Genomic DNA, 21,806 nt, shown 5'->3' on the forward strand with positions numbered 1-21,806 from the left:
ACTCACAATATCTATGATCTATAGGTAGGTCACTCTCACAGCATATATCTATAGGTAGGTCACTCTCACAACATATATCTATAGGTAGGTCACTCTCACAGCATATATCTATAGGTAGGTCACTCTTACACCATATATCTATAGGTAGGTCACTCACACCATATATCTATAGGTAGGTCACTCTCACACCATATATCTATAGGTAGGTCACTCACACCATATTTCTATAGGTAGGTCACTCACACCATATTTCTATAGGTAGGTCACTCTCACACCATATGTCTATAGGTAGGTCACTCTCACACCATGTATCTATAGGTAGGTCACTCTCACACCATATATCTATAGGTAGGTCACTCACACCATATATCTATAGGTAGGTCACTATCACACCATATATCTATAGGTAGGTCAGTCTTACACCATATATCTATAGGTAGGTCACTGTCACACCATATATCTATAGGTAGGTCACTGTCACAATATATCTATAGGTAGGTCACTCACACACCATATATCTATAGGTAGGTCACTGTCACACCATATATCTATAGGTAGGTCACTCTCACACCATATATCTATAGGTAGGTCACTCTCACACCATATATCTATAGGTCACTCTCACACCATATATCTATAGGTCACTCTCACAACATATACCTATAGGTAGGTCACTATCACACCATATATCTATAGGTAGGTCACTGTCACACCATATATCTATAGGTAGGTCACTCACACACCATATATCTATAGGTAGGTCACTGTCACACCATATATCTATAGGTAGGTCACTCACACCATATATCTATAGGTACATGTAGGTCACTCTCACACAATATATCTATAGGTAGGTCACTCTCACACCATATACAAAATGTATACATTGTACTTTAACAAATAACACTCACAATATGTCTATGTGTATATGTAGGTCACACTGGTACCATCTTTAAGAAAGTAACACTAACAATCAATACAAGTGTAGATCACTTTCCCAATATATGCATGTATATATGGGAAGGTCACAATCCCACTTTTCATTCATCATTGGATAGGTCCTATTCCCACCATGTCTATCTATAGGTAGGTCATTCTTCCACCATGTCTATCTATGGGTAGGTCATTATTCCACCATGTCTATCTATGGGTAGGTCATTATTCCACCATGTATATCTATGAGTAGATCATTCTTACGCCAATTATCTGTGGATATACACTCTCCTACTATATATGGGTTGGTCACTCTTCTTTCTTAACAACTTTCTTTTTCCTAATTTCTCCCTTGACAATGCCTTTAGTTGAGCGTTCGCCCCTGTGAGGAAGGCTTTGGGTTCTGTCCCCTAGCCGAGACATACCAGAGTCTTTAAAAATGGTAGTTGCTACTCCTGCTTAGCGCCAAGCATATTTGGAGTGAGACGACTGGTTCGCCCGTTGTCAGTATAATGTGACCGGGTGGGGTGTGCTGCTGGGTGTCTTCGGCAGTATGCTTCAGTGAGGTAGCACTATAAATCAGCAAAAGTTCCGGCCTATCACAAGGAGACTTAACACGAACATATCGCAGCTTCCCAAAACACACATACGCACTCACCTCACGCATGCATGTCGCACGCACGGGAGGCCGTCCTTAAATGACCTTAGCTGTTAATAGGACGTTAAACAAAATAAACCAAACCAAACCTCACCATGTGTCTATTGGTAAATCACACTCTGAGCACATGCCGTGGCTAGGTCACGTTTCCACTATGTATGTATGGGTAGACAACACTCTCCAAGTATGTCTTAATAGGGCATATTTAAAAAGAAATATTTCTATTGTAAAACACAGCCAGGGTGGTCAAGTGCCACAGTGGTAACACACTAGCTTTTCACCTTGACAGCCAGAGTTTGATTCCTCAATAGGACGGGAAAAGGCAAAGGGGTCAGCTGTTCATACATACAGGTTTTCTCCTGGTTTTCTGGTTTCCTCTCGCAGAAAGGATTGCTCTGCTCTTCCACCTATGCCAACAAGAGTGATTAATATATTAATGTTGGTATCAATTTTTTGCAATTTGCAATTGTTGTAAAAATAAATAACATTCACATTTACCAACCACAATGAATGATGAATTGGAAGGAGTTACATTTACTAGTACAAAAGCAATCAAAACAAAATGTGCTCTAAGTATTGTAACATTTTCCTGTCCCTCTTTATCTTTCCAAATTCCTTACTTTGCAATACATGTTGCTTTTGGACTTAATTGATCATTTGCCCTGATATTTATATCTATGGGTAGGATATATAATTGCAAAGGGAATGATTCTGTCTTCTGACAGTGAAAAAGCAAAGTTGGTAGAATTGATGACGAATGGTCATATCATGACATGCTACTTTAGATGATGGTAACAATGACTGGTAAATGAGTATACGCGGTGACTAGGTGAGCTGCAAATGATTTGAAATAAATCTGTCTTCATTTTTGCTGAGGAGGGCTTATTTGTGACCCAATTTTAGCTTATTATTTGTAAGCTAAAATTGGGTCACAAATAAGCCCTCCCCAAAATTAACTAAACTTTAACACTATAGGGTAGGATGTTATTTGAGGATAAATTCAGTACAAACATTACTTAAATTATTGTTCCATGCTGTTTTTACCAATATGCAATAATTGAATTTATGACCGAGTGTACCTACACGCATTAGGCTCTATGTTGTATTCACATTGTGTATTTTATACATGTAGCCATGATTGTGACTATATTTCTACATTATATTGTATATTACATAATATTATTTGTCTTGTTTGAAGCTATGACTTTGGCAGTAGAAGGATCCAGTGCAACTGATATCGGCTCCAAGCTGTTTACACGCTGTGTATCTGGAACAAGGTAATGAAGTTATATTGGATGTTGATTTCAGTGATAATTGTAAATACTCTTAAGAAAATTATTTGTGGCTAATAATCTTTAATAAAAGATTTTTACATCTTATTTTTAAACTGCCTTATTTTCGAGACTCTTATTAAAGTGTTTATAGGTGCAGGCTTATTGTGAAATTTAAAAAAAAAAGATGATTCTACAGATTTGACTCCTGCTATTTAACCTTCCAGGGTGAAAATCATGATACATTAACAAATATATTTCCTATATGAAAATGTACTGATAAAAGTAAATTTAAAGGAGTATAATATCACTTATTCTTACATAATTCCAAATATCAATTTATATACACAATACTTGTGACTAAGATATGAAAACAGCATTATATATTTGTATCCATCAAACCAAGCCTAATACATGTAATTTAATGATTTTTGTCCAACCTATCTTATTTTCACTATACTTTGCCATGCAAAGCATCCATGGCTTATCTTTTATTCTAGCTTATTTTCAAGGCTGAAGTGTAGTTTCTTAGCTACTCCATTATTTTCAACCTAATTCTGAACATTTCTCTGGTGACACTGCGAATCTAAAACACATTGTCTTGACCGGTATATTTCAAATTTTTACAGGGTAGTGGCTCCAACAGGAAAGGTTAGTGACATAAACGGACAGAAGTTCTGTAATTTTGGTGCTCATTCCGATGTGTATCCCTGCTCCTACCTTACAGCAGCCGCCGGCATTGGAATGACAAAAGGAGATGTTGATACGTTTATATCTCGACTGGACAAAGTATTATCCAAGTGTAAAATGTTGCCATACAACTCAGTCAGCAAAAGTGTTGTAGATAAACAAGAAGATATTTCAATCCCACAGCCTTCTAGTAATGGAGAAACTAGTGATGAAGTAACTCTACAGCCAAGTGGGACAGTTTGTGATGATGCAAGTGTTTAAAATGTGCCATAGAACTCAACAGATGTTATAATATGATTAAGACAAGTTGTTTTATTTATTAAGATTTATTAAGAGATGCGGATACTGAAAAATGAATACTGTATTGTAATTGTTCACTGTCACTTAAGTTTCAACAATTCCATGCATTAATTTGCTTTCATCTGGCAGTTTCTTTATATTTGTCCAAAAGGGTACAGAATTTGTACAATTAAGTGTAGCAAATTTAGTGAGATACAAAAACTGACTGAAGCTACAATGTTGCTGCAACTGTATATGTCTGAGGCCAGTCATTTCTGTGAGGGCCATGTTTTTTCCACAAATGACACTCCCTACTGTGTGGAGATGAAAGTGAGTTTGCAAAGCTGGTACGTCATAATCAAGTGTATTCATTTATTGAAGTGAATCAATGATCTTACCAATAAATTCAATGAATCATTTACAGATTTTTGTTTAAAAGTTCATTATATTTCTGGGAGGCTGTTATGCCTTTATATATACTGTATGTAGATATATAATAAGTAAGTCATGTGTATTTCTAGGTCTACACCTATGTCAATGTGCCTTGGCTATGATATACTGTAAGCATTGATATTTACGTGAGGGGGAAATTTACGCTAATTACATAGAGTCCTTTTGATCACGGAAATTTCCACCACGCGTATTATTTTGATATCAATTTGCGTAATCTCGAACTACAAACGAAGGTGGATCGATCAAGAAAATTATCCCAACATGTATAGTTTACATATCGAAATCGCGAAATTAACCTCCCGTGAAAATAACCATGTTTATAGTAATGTACATGTACACTCTATGCTATTACATAACTAAAAATATACCAGGGTGGTTATTCATTATGTTTTTTTGTAACTGGTCCCTGTGCTTTGTGAAACACTCTTTCTACAGTATTTGATGTGTCATTTCTTACTGATCTCTGTGTTTAAGGTACAAATGTATATGGTTTGTGGAATTTTAGGTCAATGCACACCAAATGTGTCTAGCATAGGGATATACATTACTGTATACAGTTCTCCCTGGTCCCAGGAGCCTGCTCTGTGGTAAAGCAGAGTATATGGTAATTTTAAAAGTGTATTTAATAACAATTAAGAAACTATATATCGTTAGAATTCAATCGCAACAAGCAACAGGATTTGAGGGTTCTTGGATATTTATTTGGTCTACCGGTTTCGCCCATACAATGGGCTTCCTCAGGACAAAGTTGTAGGGCTATTTCTACCCCTAAAGTACTATAAATGTGGGCCCATATACATTGTTATCTATGACATCATGAACAAAGGTAGAAATTGTGACAGCATTAACAATAGTCAGTATTGTGACGTCATCATAATGGATAGTATTATGACGTCATAATTGAATTAAAGATAGATAACTCTATTCTAACAAGAGAGATATAGCTATAAAAGGTGATAAGTGATTGATGTTGACTTGCAAGTCATAAATGATTACTAGTTAGGTAATTAACAAAAGCTCTATATATATAATATTATTATAAATGAATGCTATAAAATATCAAAGTAGATTTAGGCTAAGGTACAATTGCTAAATATCTTGTGTTTAAGTTCAATGTTTTCTCAGTCCAAGGCCTGTAGAAGGAAAGGTCCTCTCTTAATATGGCCTAAAATAACTTCCCATGTGGCATGGATCCCTGCCATCCTGGGTTGAATCTTCATAGTACATCTATACCTCTAATAGTTTTGCATCTGCTAGGTCATTGTGTTGGGACGATAATCCATGCTTGTAGTTCACAAAGAGTCCTTTAGGTGGTTAGTTCTTATATGGTAACAGAATTATAATTCTATTATATTTCTATATGGTAGCTACATGTAGTAACATCACAGATGTATTTTTAAATGATATGGATTTGGTACATAAAAAGTTCTTAATTCTTCGTCTGTGAAACAATTTAAAAAATGGTAATGCCAAGGTCAAGTGACAAACCTTGTCAATTAATCTTCCAACAAAGTTCAGTTTTAAATCTTTAAAAGGAGGAATAGCCACATTAGGAAAGCTGGTTCTCTTATTTGTGGCGTCCTTTCTTTTACATTTATGTTCTTGGTTATTAGGTTGTACTTTGTTACTACTGTTAGGAAATTGAAACCTAAAATTATCAAATTGTTCATTCATGTTTGTTAATGGAAGGCGGTCCAATGGCGGACTCAGGGTTCCTATGGCGGATCCACTAGAGATGCAGGGGCTCTAGGTCAGTAGGAAAAAAACAATCTTCGGGAAAAGAGCCAATGCCATTCTTCTAATTTAGGTTCTGTAGGTTCCGTAATCCCGGCTTGGATACCTCTGAGTATGCAGGGTGATTGAGAAAGTGGGGCAATATATCGTTAGATTTCAATCGCAACAAGCAACAGGATTTGAGGGTTCTTGGATATTTATTTGGTCTACCGGTTTCGCCCATACAATGGGCTTCTTCAGGACAAAGTTGTAGGCTATTTCTACCCCTGAAGTACTAAAAATGTGGGGCCCCATATACATTGTTATCTATGACATCATTAACAAAGGTAGAAATTGTAATTAAGAAACAAGTTATATCAACTATTCATCACTCTAAATGGTCGGGATGAAAGTGATCGAGGGTTTTACTTATGGCTGGAAACCGGATACCCGGAGAAAACCCATGTCAGGCAGGTGACCCAATACCTTATGTCGGGTCACCTGCATGTAGGTAAAAGACACGTGTCACAACTATGCCACCCAACTACCCAATGCTAAGTATATGTGAATAAACCTTGCAACACATGTTGCTTAAAACTATCATACTATACATGTAAATTCAATTTCGGACAATTTACCTGTTGTTAACATTGTACATGTACATACACTTGCCTAAAACGTTCATACAGGACACATACAGATGTAAGCAAGAGAGTAACAGGTGTATGTAAGTATATAAAAGAACAAAACTTCTCACTGAAAATATCAAACAGTATTCTGAAAATGGGCCAGGAAACACAACGCATACACTTATTTATTAGCCCCTTGCGATGATGTTGAGGGGTGTGTGTGTGTGGGGGGGGGGGGGGGGGCGATTTCGAGATACTGACTCCTTGCATATATTGTTGTAAATGACAAATTTACCAGTGATGAAATTTCTTGAATTTTCCAATAAATTAAGCAAACATAATGTGACAAATATCCATCAATATCCAACATGTCGTCACGTACATTGGGGTTCGTTTCGAGACATGATATTTTACAATTCACTTTCGTAATGTAACTGACCATGGCTTGGCTTTATTCTATTGACTACAACGAAGGGGTTTATTTCTTACTTGAGCATTGCAACTTCAAAATTTTGACTGTAATTAAAATATTTATATCGAAAATTGTTTATTTGTTTGAGGACTAATCATCCCATCAACAGCAAATGGCATTTTAGGACAGATCCTATTGTAGAAGAGAGTGGCTACCTCACTGAACAACATACGGGGGGCCAAAATATGGCTACCTCACTGAACAACATACGGGGGGCCAAAATATGACTACCTCACTGAACAACATACGGGGGGCCAAAATATGACTACCTCACTGAACAACATACGGGTGGCCAAAATATGACTACCTCACTGAACAACATACGGTGGCCAAAATATGACTACCTCACTGAACAACATACGGTGGCCAAAATATGACTACCTCACTGAACAACATACGGGTGGCCAAAATATGACTACCTCACTGAACAACATACGGTGGCCAAAATATGACTACCTCACTGAACAACATACGGTGGCCAAAATATGACTACCTCACTGAACAACATACGGGTGGCCAAAATATGACTACCTCACTGAACAACATACGGTGGCCAAAATATGACTACCTCACTGAACAACATACGGTGGCCAAAATATGACTACCTCACTGAACAACATACGGGTGGCCAAAATATGGCTACCTCACTGGACAACATACGGGTGGCCAAAATATGACTACACTGTACCTCACTGAACAACATACGGGTGGCCAAAATATGGACACAGTCCGTCATATCCTGAGCAAATGAGGGTACAGTTCTAGTCTAAAGACACGATAACTAAACAGGGTGTTCATCATCTCGGCTGCCTGAGAAGCACTAACTACCATGATAGCGAATCGGTCCACCTCGGTCACTTGTTCAGTTCGGTGTTGTAATGCTGATGAAAAAGACGTCACTGCTGAGCGTTAGAACCCTCCTATCTGCCTTGATATTCTTGAATGGCGTGCGTATCTGTTATCTCAGACGCAAGTAAAGTAACTTTTAATATAGATTTGATGAGAACAGACCTAGGATTTCAACTTGGCGTTTTTTTAAAGTTCCACAAATAATAATCACCATGGGGTAGCCAACTATGTTCTGGACATTATCAGAGACGTATATATCATGATTTACATGTACAAGTCTCTGACATTATCAAATGATAGCATAGAGATTTAACACCCCCCACCCCCATCCCACCCCCACCCCACACCCAAACCAGAGACAAGTCTCTGCCCAAACCAACCAACCAACCAACCGCGCTAGTGTCAAGTGTGTTCAATACTTTATAGTTGGTAATATGACTGGAACGACCGCGAAATACATATGTATTGGCGTAAACTTGGCTCGAAATTCAATACTCGTGAACAAGGTCCGACTGGAACGACCGCGAAATATTAGCCCCGGGCCGTGATATTACAATTACGTAAGAACTACTCCATACATTTCTAAGTACCGTATTGACTCAGCCTAATTGAAATAAATGATGACAAATTGTTTTATAGAAATGACTTTCGGTAAATGAGTTTGTAACAGTATGTATATAATTCATACTCGGAAGAAAATATAATTGAAAAAGGAATCAATGTCTTTGCACAAAGAATTAAAGATTGAAACATTAACACATTTGAAACCTACCTACTAGTAGCTGAATCTCTTCTGTATATTAAATGCCCCACGTTTAAATTTCCATGCTTTAATTGTATTTAAATGCCGGTTTGAATATGTATCTGTAGTGGACTTTTTGTTCGCGTGCCCTTCGGGGTTAATATGGGCTCTTATCTATAGCAGTTTATTCTGTTTGTTGACATGCATCGATGATTATTAAATATCTTTTAAAACCAATATTCACGTACATGTACATAGACCTTCTTTATATATACAAAGTCTTTAGACATGTGTGATTCTAGTGAACGCTAGGAGAAGAAAGACAAATTAAATAAATATCTTCGAAAACAGCTCATGTGATGACAATTGTGTTAAAATATTCGATCGATTTTCAAAACGGTTTCTGTACGTATTATTTGTTTATTATGCGAAATCATATCACAAAGATATTTCTTATCCGAAACTTATTTTCCGATCTGATTAATATTATAAATCGATCGCCAGTAAAATGTATCTTGAGTCGATAAAGTTGACCTTTTGTCTCGTAAATTGCAGTTTAGACTGTTATGTTCAGTAATATAAGACCTCTCAATACTACTTGACAATATTGTCAAGCATGGTAATTTGTGCGCATGTGTCGTTTCGTTTTAAATCCCACGGGTGAAATCCGTAAAATAAATTAGCCTATGTCAACAACATGGCGTAGTCCTAACAGGTGCTCTTCACTTGGTAGCTAGGGAGTTAATTATGCTCATGTGTCCTGTCGGTTAAATCTCAATCCACTACAAGGATGCCTGACGTTGGCAAGTCCTCTATGGCGAGTCCAGGGACAGAAACTGACCGGTACCAGCGTAAACGTCGACCAAGGGCGGGAGGTAATGACAAGAAGATCGCTGACGACGAGTTTATGGCAGCTGCTATAGGCGATGTTGAATGGCTGAAACAAAGTCTACGTGACGCCCGGGGGCAAATCAACTTTGACAAAAACGTAGGTTTATATCAGTTTGGTATATCTATGTGTTAAATATGTATTCTGTCTTTCATTGTTTTGTTTAATTTTCATGTACGAATTCGTTTGTTTATATCCGTTGCTATGAGATTATCACGAGAAAGAAAGTCATTCAACCGGAAATACTTTCGAGTGTCTAGATATAGTGATCGAGCGGAGGTGTAACAAGTCTGCTGACAACACATGAGTGTATGTAATAACACGCATAAACACGTACCACACAGACAAGTACTGCTTAACTGTATTTAAATGTAACTCGTCAATGGCAGCTTTAGTATACACGTATATATGTACACACGTCATACACAAGTATATGTGATAGTAAAAGTTATTGCAATAATATGAATTAATTGAGTGAAAATAGCGTAGAGTACGAGTAAGTATATGTTCAAAATTGTCAAAATTATTGATAATTGATATAATCGTTGTTGACCGTTGTTTTTATCGTTGGAAAACCGACGGGACAAGACAAGATGTTTTATGCACAAGCATTTAAATTGTACCGGTATATGTGTCCTCAATGAGTGATATTTGATTTAACTCTGGGTGCTAATTACTAGATACAACGTGGCTGTGTTTCATGTTACTATACATATACGTAAATCGAACTATATATTTATTGTAAAAAAAAAAACCAAAAAAACAAAATCAATTCTGTTTTCTCCATTTCTTGCCAAGTTGCCATAGTCATTCCATACATGACATAACCTTTAACCAGTTGAAGTCGGTCATTACTTGGTACTTGTATATATGAACTTCTTACCTTCATTCATAAACTATTTTAATTTTAGATATTTTGAAATAAAATAAGAACACATGTCTGCAGTTCTTTTTATAAACCGCAATCAAAATTCCGATAAATGTTCTGTATGGAGATAATTATAAGAAATAAATAGATGACTCATATTTTAAGTGTAGATATTGGCATACTACAGCTATTATCCATTAACATTTTTGAACTTCGGAGTGATTTAAGATACACTTAATACACAGATGTATAATTTATTAAAAAAAACTTCAATTAAAGCTCTATTTAAAATATTAAAAATCCATTAAAAAACACCAGTTAGATATTTGTATATTAGATACCCAAGTACAGGTCGTCCCTACTCTGTTCAAATTTTAAGGTCTGTTACATATAAAATTAAGAAATTCAAAACCACATCTGGCGCGATATAAGGACTTATTATTAGGACGGTAACAAGATACGTGTCTGTCGGTACTAAACAGTCCGTTGTCTGACATACGAGAGGCTTGTTTTTAAATTATCTACATATTGTGTATTCAGATAGCTGTGTCTATTCAGTTATCGATTTACATTGATACATGTATGTATGTATGTATCAATACATGAAATGAGATTGTTTTATTTGGCGATTAATTTTTAGTGCACATTTAAACATCACATTCATACAGTGTACAGGTGGACAGAGTTAGAATAAGACTTATCAGAATACATAATTATATTGTATTTAAGTATAACTCGGATATATAAGAAATGAAAACAGAAAAAGACAAGGGCAAACCCCTCTTTACCCATTTTATAAGCAATGCACACTGTAATAGGAGGTAAGCATTTCTCTTAAAATGTAGATATTTTAAACACCTTCCATTTTTTAGTATATATTAAAACTTATTTGGATCCATACAAATGAATTGCGAAAAGAAATCCCTAGCACGAAACTGATTAGGTGCTAGATTACGCGTGTTTTATTTCACGAATACACGAACTCCAGTATGGTGTACATGAAACTATATCGTCGAATACAGAACCAGTCAGGCAAAAATCAAATTATACCTATGGCGTGTTTATGATCATGACGAGACTTTAGGGGGTACAGACTTTATATCACCGAAATTAACGTTTTTAATCTCATTTAGTAATGTTGTGATGTTTCCCTCGGGGCCGACAGGTATACTCTTGTACGTATTGAAGATAATTAAGTGTATTTTAGATACACTGGATTGGCTTATTTAAAACCTATGACACTTACTGAATATTTTACGAGATGACAACACTGATAGATTTACACGCGTAACATACAGGGCTGTTACGACCATCATTCGTGTTGCAAATATGTGAAGATCTGATATCGGAGCAATATAATGCGCACACCCTTTCCATGTCTGTGCACTTTGAGCTGGAGGCTCATTATCGTGAAAAACCTAGTTTTTATTTTATATGTTATTTGAAATGTTGTAGGTAAATTTTGTGCGCGGTCTTCATATTTTCTTTCACATGCAGCATTTGGTGACATACCGCAACGTGCATGCGTAGCTTTCTCGCTGAACGCGAACGAATTTCTTATAGGTTAATGTAGGGACATATTAGAAAGAAATATTGATATATCGTTTTCTAAATAGAAAATTAAAAAATGTATGTATCTCATCACGAACTTATACGTCTCCCCATTACAAATACATGTACATCAAACGATTTATTTTAAGCCAAAAATATGTTGCGTCATTTGTCAATTAACTTCCAAAAAATCTACACCAGAGTCCCTTTATATTCTCACCAAATTTTAACAAAACGAATACTCCCAGGTATTTTGATAACTTCAATGTTAATTAAAACGCCTGATATTGTTCAATGTTGTGAATTGTAATACACTTATACTATCAATTTTTAGGGTCTGACATCACTGCATCTCGCGGCCATCCATGGTCGACTGGAATGTCTTCGACTACTTATTGAGAAATACAAATTTGACATCAACCTGCCCAGTACGACCGGCTGGAGAGCTGCTCATCTGTGCATCAGCAACCAGACAGGAAAAAGGGCGCTTCAGTGTCTCTCATACCTCCTCAGTAAAAAGGCCGACGCTTCCGTGTAAGTATCACGAACCTCCCGAATAGAGGGATTCCATTATATCCTCACACAGAATTTTTTTTTTAATATTTCCCTATAGAAACTATTGTAAGTGTTCCCACCTCAATCACAATAGATTATATAGCTCGGTCTCCACGTCCCATGGAAACAAAAATATGTATCACTGCCTCTTTAAAGTAAACAACAGTTGACCTCCCTACCTCCGAAGGAAATAAAGTAACCTGAAGTCTACCTTATAGGTATCATGTAGAATTTGATACCCTGTTAAATTCCCCTTATTTTTTTTTTTCTGATTGTGTCTACTTTTCATGTGTTACCAATGAATGAATAAAATAAAGTTTACATTAAATTCCCCTTCGTTTTACATCTTCTAATAAAACAGATATACCCATATACAAATACCTTTCCCCATAAAAAGACGAGTTCCTCGAGTAAATGCACATGTACTCCCTGTAAAAGGTCTCCCTGTAGTACCTCATTTCAGTACCTGTACCTCTCTGGAGAAATCAGATACCCTCATATGTAGATACGATATATATGTACAATCTAAGAAAGAGACTGGAACCTCAGAGAAATGCAACTACCTCCTCTGTATATAAGGTACATTTATATCGCCCTCCCCACTGACAGTGCCCCTGTTTAGTTTCTCTACATCAATACTTCAAGAACAAACATATCTTTTAGAATACATGTGCTATTGGCTACTTTTTTAACGGAAGACAAATACAGTATCTAGGAATGACGGATAATTAAAAGTTTATAATAATATGGATGTCAAAACTACCTCAGAACTCCAACCCTACATTTTCTATGTTGCAGTCGACTGTTTCAAAGTTTATTACCCCCCCCCCCCGTCCGATAAATTATTATGACCAAATCAAGATATATAAATAACTGTGTTTTGATTTAATTTTTCATATCCAGGGCCAACAATGACGGTATTACACCTGTCCACCAGGCGGCGTCTGAAGGTCACGTGCAGTGTCTTAAGGAGCTAATTGACATAGGGGCTGCCATCACAGGAAAGGACTGTAGAGGCCACACCCCTCTCGACCTGGCCAAACTTTGGGGACATAAGAAATGTGCTAGGTTCGTAGAATTTGTTATATGTCCACTTTGTTGTTGTCGAGAGCCTTGCATTGTTTCGTCTAGATGGTTGCAATGCATCCTTCATAACATCTACATTTTTGTCGTAAATATGACCTTTTCGTTCCAGTGGCATTGGTCAAGCCGATCTTTCTCATTATGTAATTTACGTCCAATTAAGTCTAACCAATAATGTCAGTAACGTTTTGCAGTCATTTCAATAAATCATTTTTGCTTAGTATTATCTACATTGTATATAACTTTACAGAAAAATATAAAGCTATTAGGTAGCTATAAAGTGTTTGATAAAATCTCTCAAATTTGTTAAATAGATTTTTTTGCATCAATAATATATATGAAGGGCTTCAAAAAGTTTTCAGGGTGAAAAAAAATATCAGTAATATAATCGGTTATTAAGATGAAAATCGAGGTTAAGTGAAACATGACCGAGATAATTAAAATAATATTAACAATGAATTACATTTTTTAAATTTAATTCTAGAATATTGGCCGCAGAGAGTTGGCACCAAGGAAAGGACCACGTGGCTAAGGAGATGGACTACCTCAAGAAACTGAAAATGCAACAAGTCATGAAGGAGATGGAAGACGACGAAGAGAAGCGCGCAGCCCAAGAATTCTATGGAGAGAAGGCTTATCAAGAATGGTTACACAAACAGAAACTTCCCCCACAAAATACGGGTCCCAAGGGGAGGGACAGGACAGAAAAACCGACAAAACCAGCAGGCGAGTCGCTGCACAAACCTAACAGCAAGGTCCAGCGGCCTGATAATGCTTCGTCGGGAAAATCCGTAAAATCATCTATCAAGCGTCAAGGGTCATCTGCGACAACAAACGTGCACGTTGCTTTCCGAACTCAAAGAACACCAAGCCCAGTGGAACGTCGACCGACAACATTTTCCCATTACGATGACGACTTAAATATCCATGAACGAAAAGACGAAACCGAAGGTCAGAAGGCAAGGTTACGAACACCGCCGTACATAAATCCGGAGAAATGGAAAATACCACTGAAAGTTCCTAAAAACGAATATATTGTGAACCTAAAGGACGACTACCCTCGTGACCCGTTCACACGAATGCCAAAACTTAAGTCGGCCCCAATGTATTATACCGGAAAGCATGCACCCAGTATATACGTCACGGACGATAACGCGAAAACCCGGAAGTTAAAAGTGAAGGTACGTGACGTAGACCTTCCCAATGACGTAGTCGACAAAGTATTAATGGATGACCCCAGTCGGACAGAACGACCTGTCTTATTCAAATCCATCCACATGAGTGATGTGACTAAGAAGAAAAAGTACGAACTTGAAGAGAGAGGACGTAGTGAAGTCAGTTTGCATATATGTGACGATTTTAAATCTTTGTTATTCCAAGAAAGTCTCCAAAGAGCAAATTCTTTTCACTGTGATTCTTCTTCATCATCATCTAAGACCCCTGTGTCCGGGGGTCGGAAATGGTCGAGCGCCAGAGTGCCCCGGGAAAGAGTAGTGAATGCTTTCTTGAACATGAACGAACCTAGACATTACCCTAACATTAAGGGCGAAGAGTATGACATCAATTTCGGAGAAGTTTCAATTATTTGAAGTTAACTTGCGTGATTAGCGATGAACCAGACAAGAACACATTACAAAGGGAGATAAGCGTGACCCATATTGTGAACTCTTAATTCCAGGTATTGAATGATTGTAGGTACAATGTGGCTTACTTTCAATACGGACCAAGTCCATTTTTCAACATTTCTCTTTGAAATATTTAAATCGTATAATCTTATTTATTTGTTGCTTTCCACATCAAGGTCCTAACCTGCATTTCGACAAAATAATCGAGTGTGATTTAAATCCATATTCTGTATCCAGAACGTTTTATAACATAATTAAAGATGTCAATGTAGACATCAATGTCTTTACCCAACTGGTGAAAATGTCCCACAGTAGATGTTTGGTTATAAATTGTTGAGACGAATGTCCTATTTAGAGTTACCATAAGAGTAGTGTAATGTAAACGCTGGCAGCGTACCAAACATATCACCCAGGGGACCAAAGATGTGGGGACATTGTGACCTCATCACATGTGATCTGTCGTGAGGCATTCGTCCTCGAGTCTGTTAAACGTGTCCCGAGGGGATGGTATGTACTTTTGGTCACAGGTAACCACATTCGTTTTCCATTTTGGTCGATTTATTCGTTAGCACATCTCCTGCTTTAGGCCCCGCCATTTATCTTTCTGGGTAAATTGGTTTATATGCTTACTCAGTATAACCCGGTTTGTTCATATCCTTCTGATACATTATAAGTAGTAATGTCTACTTCCGCGTGTCATTAACGGGCACTGCTGTTTTGTCGTTATGCGGTGTTAGATTTTAGCACTTCGCACAATGGGAGTTTAGCTTTATCACAAATTTGTTATATATCTTATATATCACTGCTTTGAATCAAAATTGACATTTCCCGCACTGGTTTCGGTCATGCGTTTTCGACGTAGAGCAGGAACGGACTTACGAATCTCAGTAACAGAAAACCTCGTTATCTCCAGCTCTGATAACTCGAGACACTGCTTAACTCGAAGTAAAAAAATCAATTCCGACAGTAAAACTTGCGTAAAAATCATGCTCCGTTACCTAAAAAATAACTGGGATATTTCGATTTTTTCATACCCCCCTCCCCGCTTTCGAGATAACGAGGTTCGTCTGTATTATTTTTATCATCAAACTATTTAACCTTTTGTGTATTTTTAAAACTAAAATGGAGATTCCATATTCCCTTTCATGATCTCAGTCAGAATTTACTATCAGCATTATTCTTTTAGCATATATACAATCTAGTATTCTGTGTACAGTATTACATTGTGCATTCTTAACACTGCAGTTATAACAGTTTTAGAAGGAAGCAATTACACGAGCTTTGTTGATTTGTAATAGGCTTTTCATTGTCTGTTCAAATGGATTTCAAAGAATATTGGGTGACAATAGGCAATCAGCTCTGTGGAAAATAATGCCGCTACACGTTATTCTCTAGTGGTACATATTATGGGATTCTGTAATTCCGGGACTGATTTCGGAGAAGAGTGTTTCCAATGTTGTCAGCATACCGGAAGGAACTTGAACTTCCGGTACTGTACTTCAGTAAATATCATATGATGCTTGTGTATGAATACGGTGCTTAGAAATCTCATACTGCTGATAACTATATAGTTCAATAAAGCCTTTATATTATTTTCAACTTGTGTACGTGTTTTGAAAAATATTAACCATATCCCGTATGGGTCCATATATTATGACTCTCGATCCGGACTTGGTAAAACCACATTCGGAATACCTCGGCCGATTCTCTACGGTCATCTAACCTAGGTTAGATGGAAGGTGCGGAATCGGCCAAGTAGTAACGAATTAATACACAACCTGGTCATTCTGACACTTTCGCCACTTTCCTAGATGAGAAGATATCATAACATTACCTTTACAGTCGTGAGTTGATTAGGTGAACGCATTCCAGACCGAGCGCAATATACTATGGAGTACAGGGGGTTAAGTAAAACTGTTCAGGCCTTATTTATATTCCAATCATAAAACATTACTCTGATCTTGTGTAAAAGGGCTGTAACTGTGTCAATACGCAGCGTTACTCTTGCCTGTTGTTATTAAAAATCAATTATTCATGTCTGTAATCACGTTGGCACAGAGCTGATAATCGTGGTATTGCTTTGTCTGCAGAACTCATTACACATGGCAAATAAAACATTTTGGTTTAAATGTTTTATTAAAACTCATTTGATTCAACATGGGTGAACTTAACAAAATAGAAGAGGTTACCAAGGATAATTATTGTATTTCCTCGTAATTTTGTCGCTAGACCTCAGCCAATATTCATTAAGTCTATTAATCTTTATTGGCCTTTCCTCATATTACACTCTCATATATGTAGCAAACTATATTGAGTGTAAGAAAACTGATTTATGACGTGTATGTACTAAATAGATAAAGAAGTAGTCTATCCATGAATATCATTTCATTTCAGGAAAATATAAAAATGTTAAAATTTTCTGAAGTTTATTTACACTTATCAAATAGAACCGACTTTCTTTTGCCGTGTTATAAATGTAAAAAGTTTAAGTAACGTTCAATCAGCATCGTTGTGGATGTCTGCATTAACTTTATACGCCGAAACAAGGTAATGATGAGAACCCTGAAAGTTAAAGTCCACTTGTCATGCACTATATCTATTGTACATCCTACCAGAATGAAATTAACGCTGACTGCTTGTAATATATTCGGTGCCGGGTGTTTATTACAAACTCTGCATTTCAATGATGTTTTAGAAAAAAAATAACGATAAACTCATTTGAATATTTCCAAAATCTCGACCTTTTTAGCCAATATATACATGTATATATTTTTTTTATATTTAGCTTTCAGGCAAATATCTATATCGCATGTTTTAAGTGAGAACAAAACTCATATATGTTATCTGTAACAAAACAGGCGCACCCAATTTTTCAGAACAAAAGTGTGGCCATAGTTAAAAAGCAAACATTATATTAAGTAGGATGGGTGTTATGGACAGTTACGGCCTGTTACTTGGTAAATTGACATCCAGTTTTTATTCAATTTGCTTTTGATTGCAGAATCAGAAACAAAATACGTTTAATTTTTTCCTGATTTCTGCTTTCACCGAACACTGGTTTTAAGTTTCACTTGGACACTTGAGCATGTGTATACTCGTGTTTCTAGTAAATGTATCCCCTAAAGAAACACCGATTTAACACTGATTTGTTTTATCAAGCGCTTTCTTAATACTGATCTATGGAAAGTTTACCTGACAAAGGCGAAGGCGGGAGTTAAGACTGATCTATCAAACGTTTGCCAGACACAGATTGAAGTAATACTGCAGCAGATCAAGAGCACACGAGACAAAGATGAAGGCGAGGGAGTGAAACGTTTGCATGACCAAATGTAGATACAAATGTACATGTACTTTAGCGATGAACCAGTATTGTTCGATCTATGAAGTACTGTGGAATAAATCACTCCAAAATCACCCAAAGAATAATTAACTTTTCTTTGGCTTTGCCCTTTATCACGTCATCTTGCCATGAATAATTTTATTCACAACTTGGGTATAAGAGAACGGAATTGGAGCGAAGAGCATAGATCATTGATAACATCACTTTGTAAACTTAACTAGAAACGAAATGACGTTGGATGATAACAGACGATCGTAAGCCTCAGCGTAGAATGGTTCATGTACCGTGTAGTTTGTTCTGCTAACACAATAATTACTACCAGCATCAGATAGTACTTTAGGCGATCGATGGTACTGCCGTTTACACAGAACTATTTGCAATAAATATCATTCACAAATGGTACTAAATTCTTGTTTCAAATAGTTTTCTCTTTTCATGAAATAATACTGCTGTCCAGTGCGCTCTGACAATTCAAACTAGCGTAACCCATCTGTCTATGATGTACAAACATTCCTTATTCCAAATGATTACGTCTTCCCATATTTCATTCATTTATTGTGACACTATTCCTCCAAATCCTTAGATGTTTCGCTGCTTATTTTCTGAGTGCACATTCCGTACGACACCCTACTCTCAATGCTTGGATGAATTCTCTTGTGCTTGCAATTTGACGAGAATAATCATTTGGTAATGTCCCTTGTGAAGACCGTTCTAGAATCATCTGAAAGTTCCCCAGAAAGAATCGGGCCTTTTGTGACATTCAAAATATCGCATTCAAATGACTTTTCTACAACTTCTTTTGTGGATTTGGGATACGCCGTAACGCGAAAGTGACATTTATAACTATATTATATTGCTATAGAGTCGTCTGGCCGGGTGGATCTGTAGGACTGTACACTTCAGCTTTCGTGCTTTTCCTGAAGAAAAGATAAAATTCCATCAAATTTATTCAAGGCAAACAAATGCTATATAAACATATGATAATATAACACAATGAGATTATTCATTGTATTTTTTTCCAGGAAAGGAAAATGTAATAGCTGTAGCGCAATTTAACGAATTATTCAACCAACTCTTCGTATATATGTACCAAGAATATGCTTATGTCGAAATATCCCCGATACGCTTAATTAACGTAATGACATACACGTAAACAATTAAGGTTTGTGTAAAGCCATACAGATGAATACAATAACAAAAGTGTGGAAATCGAGTAAGTTCGTTAGGAAAATCCAACTCTGTGTAAACAAATAAGGAGAGGTGTATCAACTCCGTGATTTAATTATCAAGGTAATAACGAAGTGTTTTTACTGAGCGGAATATTGGGCTAACCGTCATTTTATTACCTACATAAATCAAAATACGTTACGCTATATACAGTATAAAACTCCAAGACAGATATCGGACAAAAGCTTTCACAAAATAGCCAACCCCCAGAACTAGATATCGGACAAAATCTCTCATAGAATAGCCAACACTGAACTAGATATCGGACAAAAGCCCTCACAGAATAGCCAACACTCGGAACTAGATATCGGACAAAAGCCCTCACAGAATAGCCAACACTCGGAACTAGATATCGGACAAAAGCCCTCACAGAATAGCCAACACTCTGAACTAGATATCGGACAAAAGCCCTCACAGAAAAGCCAACACTCTGAACTAGATATCGGACAAAAGCCCTCACAGAAAAGCCAACACTCTGAACTAGATATCGGACAAAAGCCCTCACAGAATAGCCAACACTCTGAACTAGATATCGGACAAAAGCCCTCACAGAATAGCCAACACTCTGAACTAGATATCGGACAAAAGCCCTCACAGAAAAGCCAACACTCTGAACTAGATATCGGACAAAAGCCCTCACAGAATAGCCAACACTCGGAACTAGATATCGGACAAAAGCTATCACAGAATAGCCAACACTCGGAACTAGATATCGGACAAAAGCCCTCACAGAATAGCCAACACTCGGAACTAGATATCGGACAAAAGCTCTCGCAGAATAGTGAACACTCACTACCCAAATATACTCTACAAGTATTTGTATTGAGTCCTCATCCATAACACAATATGTATCGGCACGCGCTGTGCAATACAAACAATCTTATTGATGGTTTTAGCCGTACAACAGGCTCACGCTGCTGTACATATGCTGTAAACGTACTTATTTTTGCAAACTCTCTCGCATTTTAGCTTAACTGAACTTAAACAGACTTATATACTCAAAGTACTTGCAATAAAACACAAGATACAACATACAAGGATAAGCTGCAATAAGCGTATTTATAATCTAGCCGTAGGCGAAAAGTGGTAAAAAAATAAGTTTACCGCTAAACTTTGTACGTTTGTAGTATATCATAAAAGGTTTTCCCTGAAAGCCGACTAACACCTTTTACTGACCTGGTTGTGAAACAGATGTAGCAGAGAAGAATCATCAGTAGGCCCACTCCTGTAGCACCAAGCACGGCCACGGTCGTAAACAACAAGGAAATGTCAACAGTCTCCACTGTCTCCAACTTAGCTGCAAAATAATAATATAAAAGAAAACCAGTGGGATTATTTACCTTTAGATATTTAAGGTAAGTTCAAATTTTCATGACTCAAAAGAATTTCTGAATTTTAGATTCATTCTGATATTTCTATAGATTGGATTAAGTTGCTTTGGTTTTGCCTTCTCTTGCCTCCTGTGGTTATTTAAGGACGGTCCCCAGGTGTGCGTGTGACGATTTTGCGTCCTATGGGAGACTTCGGTATGTTCGAAGTGATGCCGACTTTACAGTGCTGTCTTAATATCTAAAATATCCGCTTTATCTACGATTTGCCATTAACGATACACAACGTTAGGACTATCTTAGTAGCTTACTATAAAGAATTTACAGTAATATATATCTTAATTTTTAGAACAAATAACGCGATTGAATATACTTGTATTTGTATAGCTGAATGATAATTCATAATTCATTAATAATTCAACATGCGGCTAATCCCAAACGTTTGCTTTTGTCCGATCCTTTAGTCAAAGGATATTGAACAAAAGACTCACAGGATATTAGCACCTTTCAAAACAAATTCAGAATTCGAGAGGACGGTAGAGCGAAAATGAATTATAACTGCACCATACAGCTGTCCTTCTAGGACTCATCAGTGATGTTAGTGACACCACACAGCTGTCCTAGATCATGATAGACAGCCAATCAGATGTT

General features: G+C 36.9%; 2 protein-coding genes and 1 long non-coding RNA gene across 3 annotated transcripts in view; 2 read left to right on the forward strand and 1 right to left on the reverse strand.

Annotated features, from left to right (window-relative positions):
* The window catches only part of LOC117339385 (O-phosphoseryl-tRNA(Sec) selenium transferase-like), a 22,115-nt gene extending 17,858 nt beyond the window's left edge, over positions 1 to 4,257 (forward strand). Inside the window, exon 11 of the mRNA XM_033900947.1 lies at positions 3,492 to 4,257. Within this exon, the coding sequence (XP_033756838.1) occupies positions 3,492 to 3,813 (322 nt within the window). The 3' untranslated portion in view covers positions 3,814 to 4,257. The remainder of the gene's footprint in view (positions 1 to 3,491) is intronic.
* A 5,110-nt stretch (positions 4,258 to 9,367) lies between these two features.
* LOC117339287 (ankyrin repeat domain-containing protein 53-like) lies at positions 9,368 to 16,859 on the forward strand. The gene is made up of 4 exons (XM_033900799.1): positions 9,368 to 9,677; positions 12,332 to 12,531; positions 13,456 to 13,620; positions 14,120 to 16,859. The coding sequence occupies exons 1-4, from the start codon at positions 9,480 to 9,482 to the stop codon at positions 15,222 to 15,224; spliced, it is 1,668 nt and encodes a 555-aa protein (XP_033756690.1). The 5' UTR covers positions 9,368 to 9,479; the 3' UTR covers positions 15,225 to 16,859.
* Positions 16,860 to 18,029: 1,170 nt separating this feature from the next.
* On the reverse strand, positions 18,030 to 21,118 carry LOC117339288. Its single transcript, XR_004535151.1, has 2 exons — positions 21,004 to 21,118; positions 18,030 to 19,517 (listed from the first exon to the last, which is right to left on the reverse strand). It is a non-coding gene; the product is annotated as an uncharacterized LOC117339288 (long non-coding RNA).
* Between the last annotated feature and the right edge of the window lie 688 nt (positions 21,119 to 21,806).

Source organism: Pecten maximus, chromosome 12, assembly GCF_902652985.1.
Source record: "Pecten maximus chromosome 12, xPecMax1.1, whole genome shotgun sequence".
Lineage (NCBI taxonomy): Eukaryota > Metazoa > Mollusca > Bivalvia > Pectinida > Pectinidae > Pecten > Pecten maximus.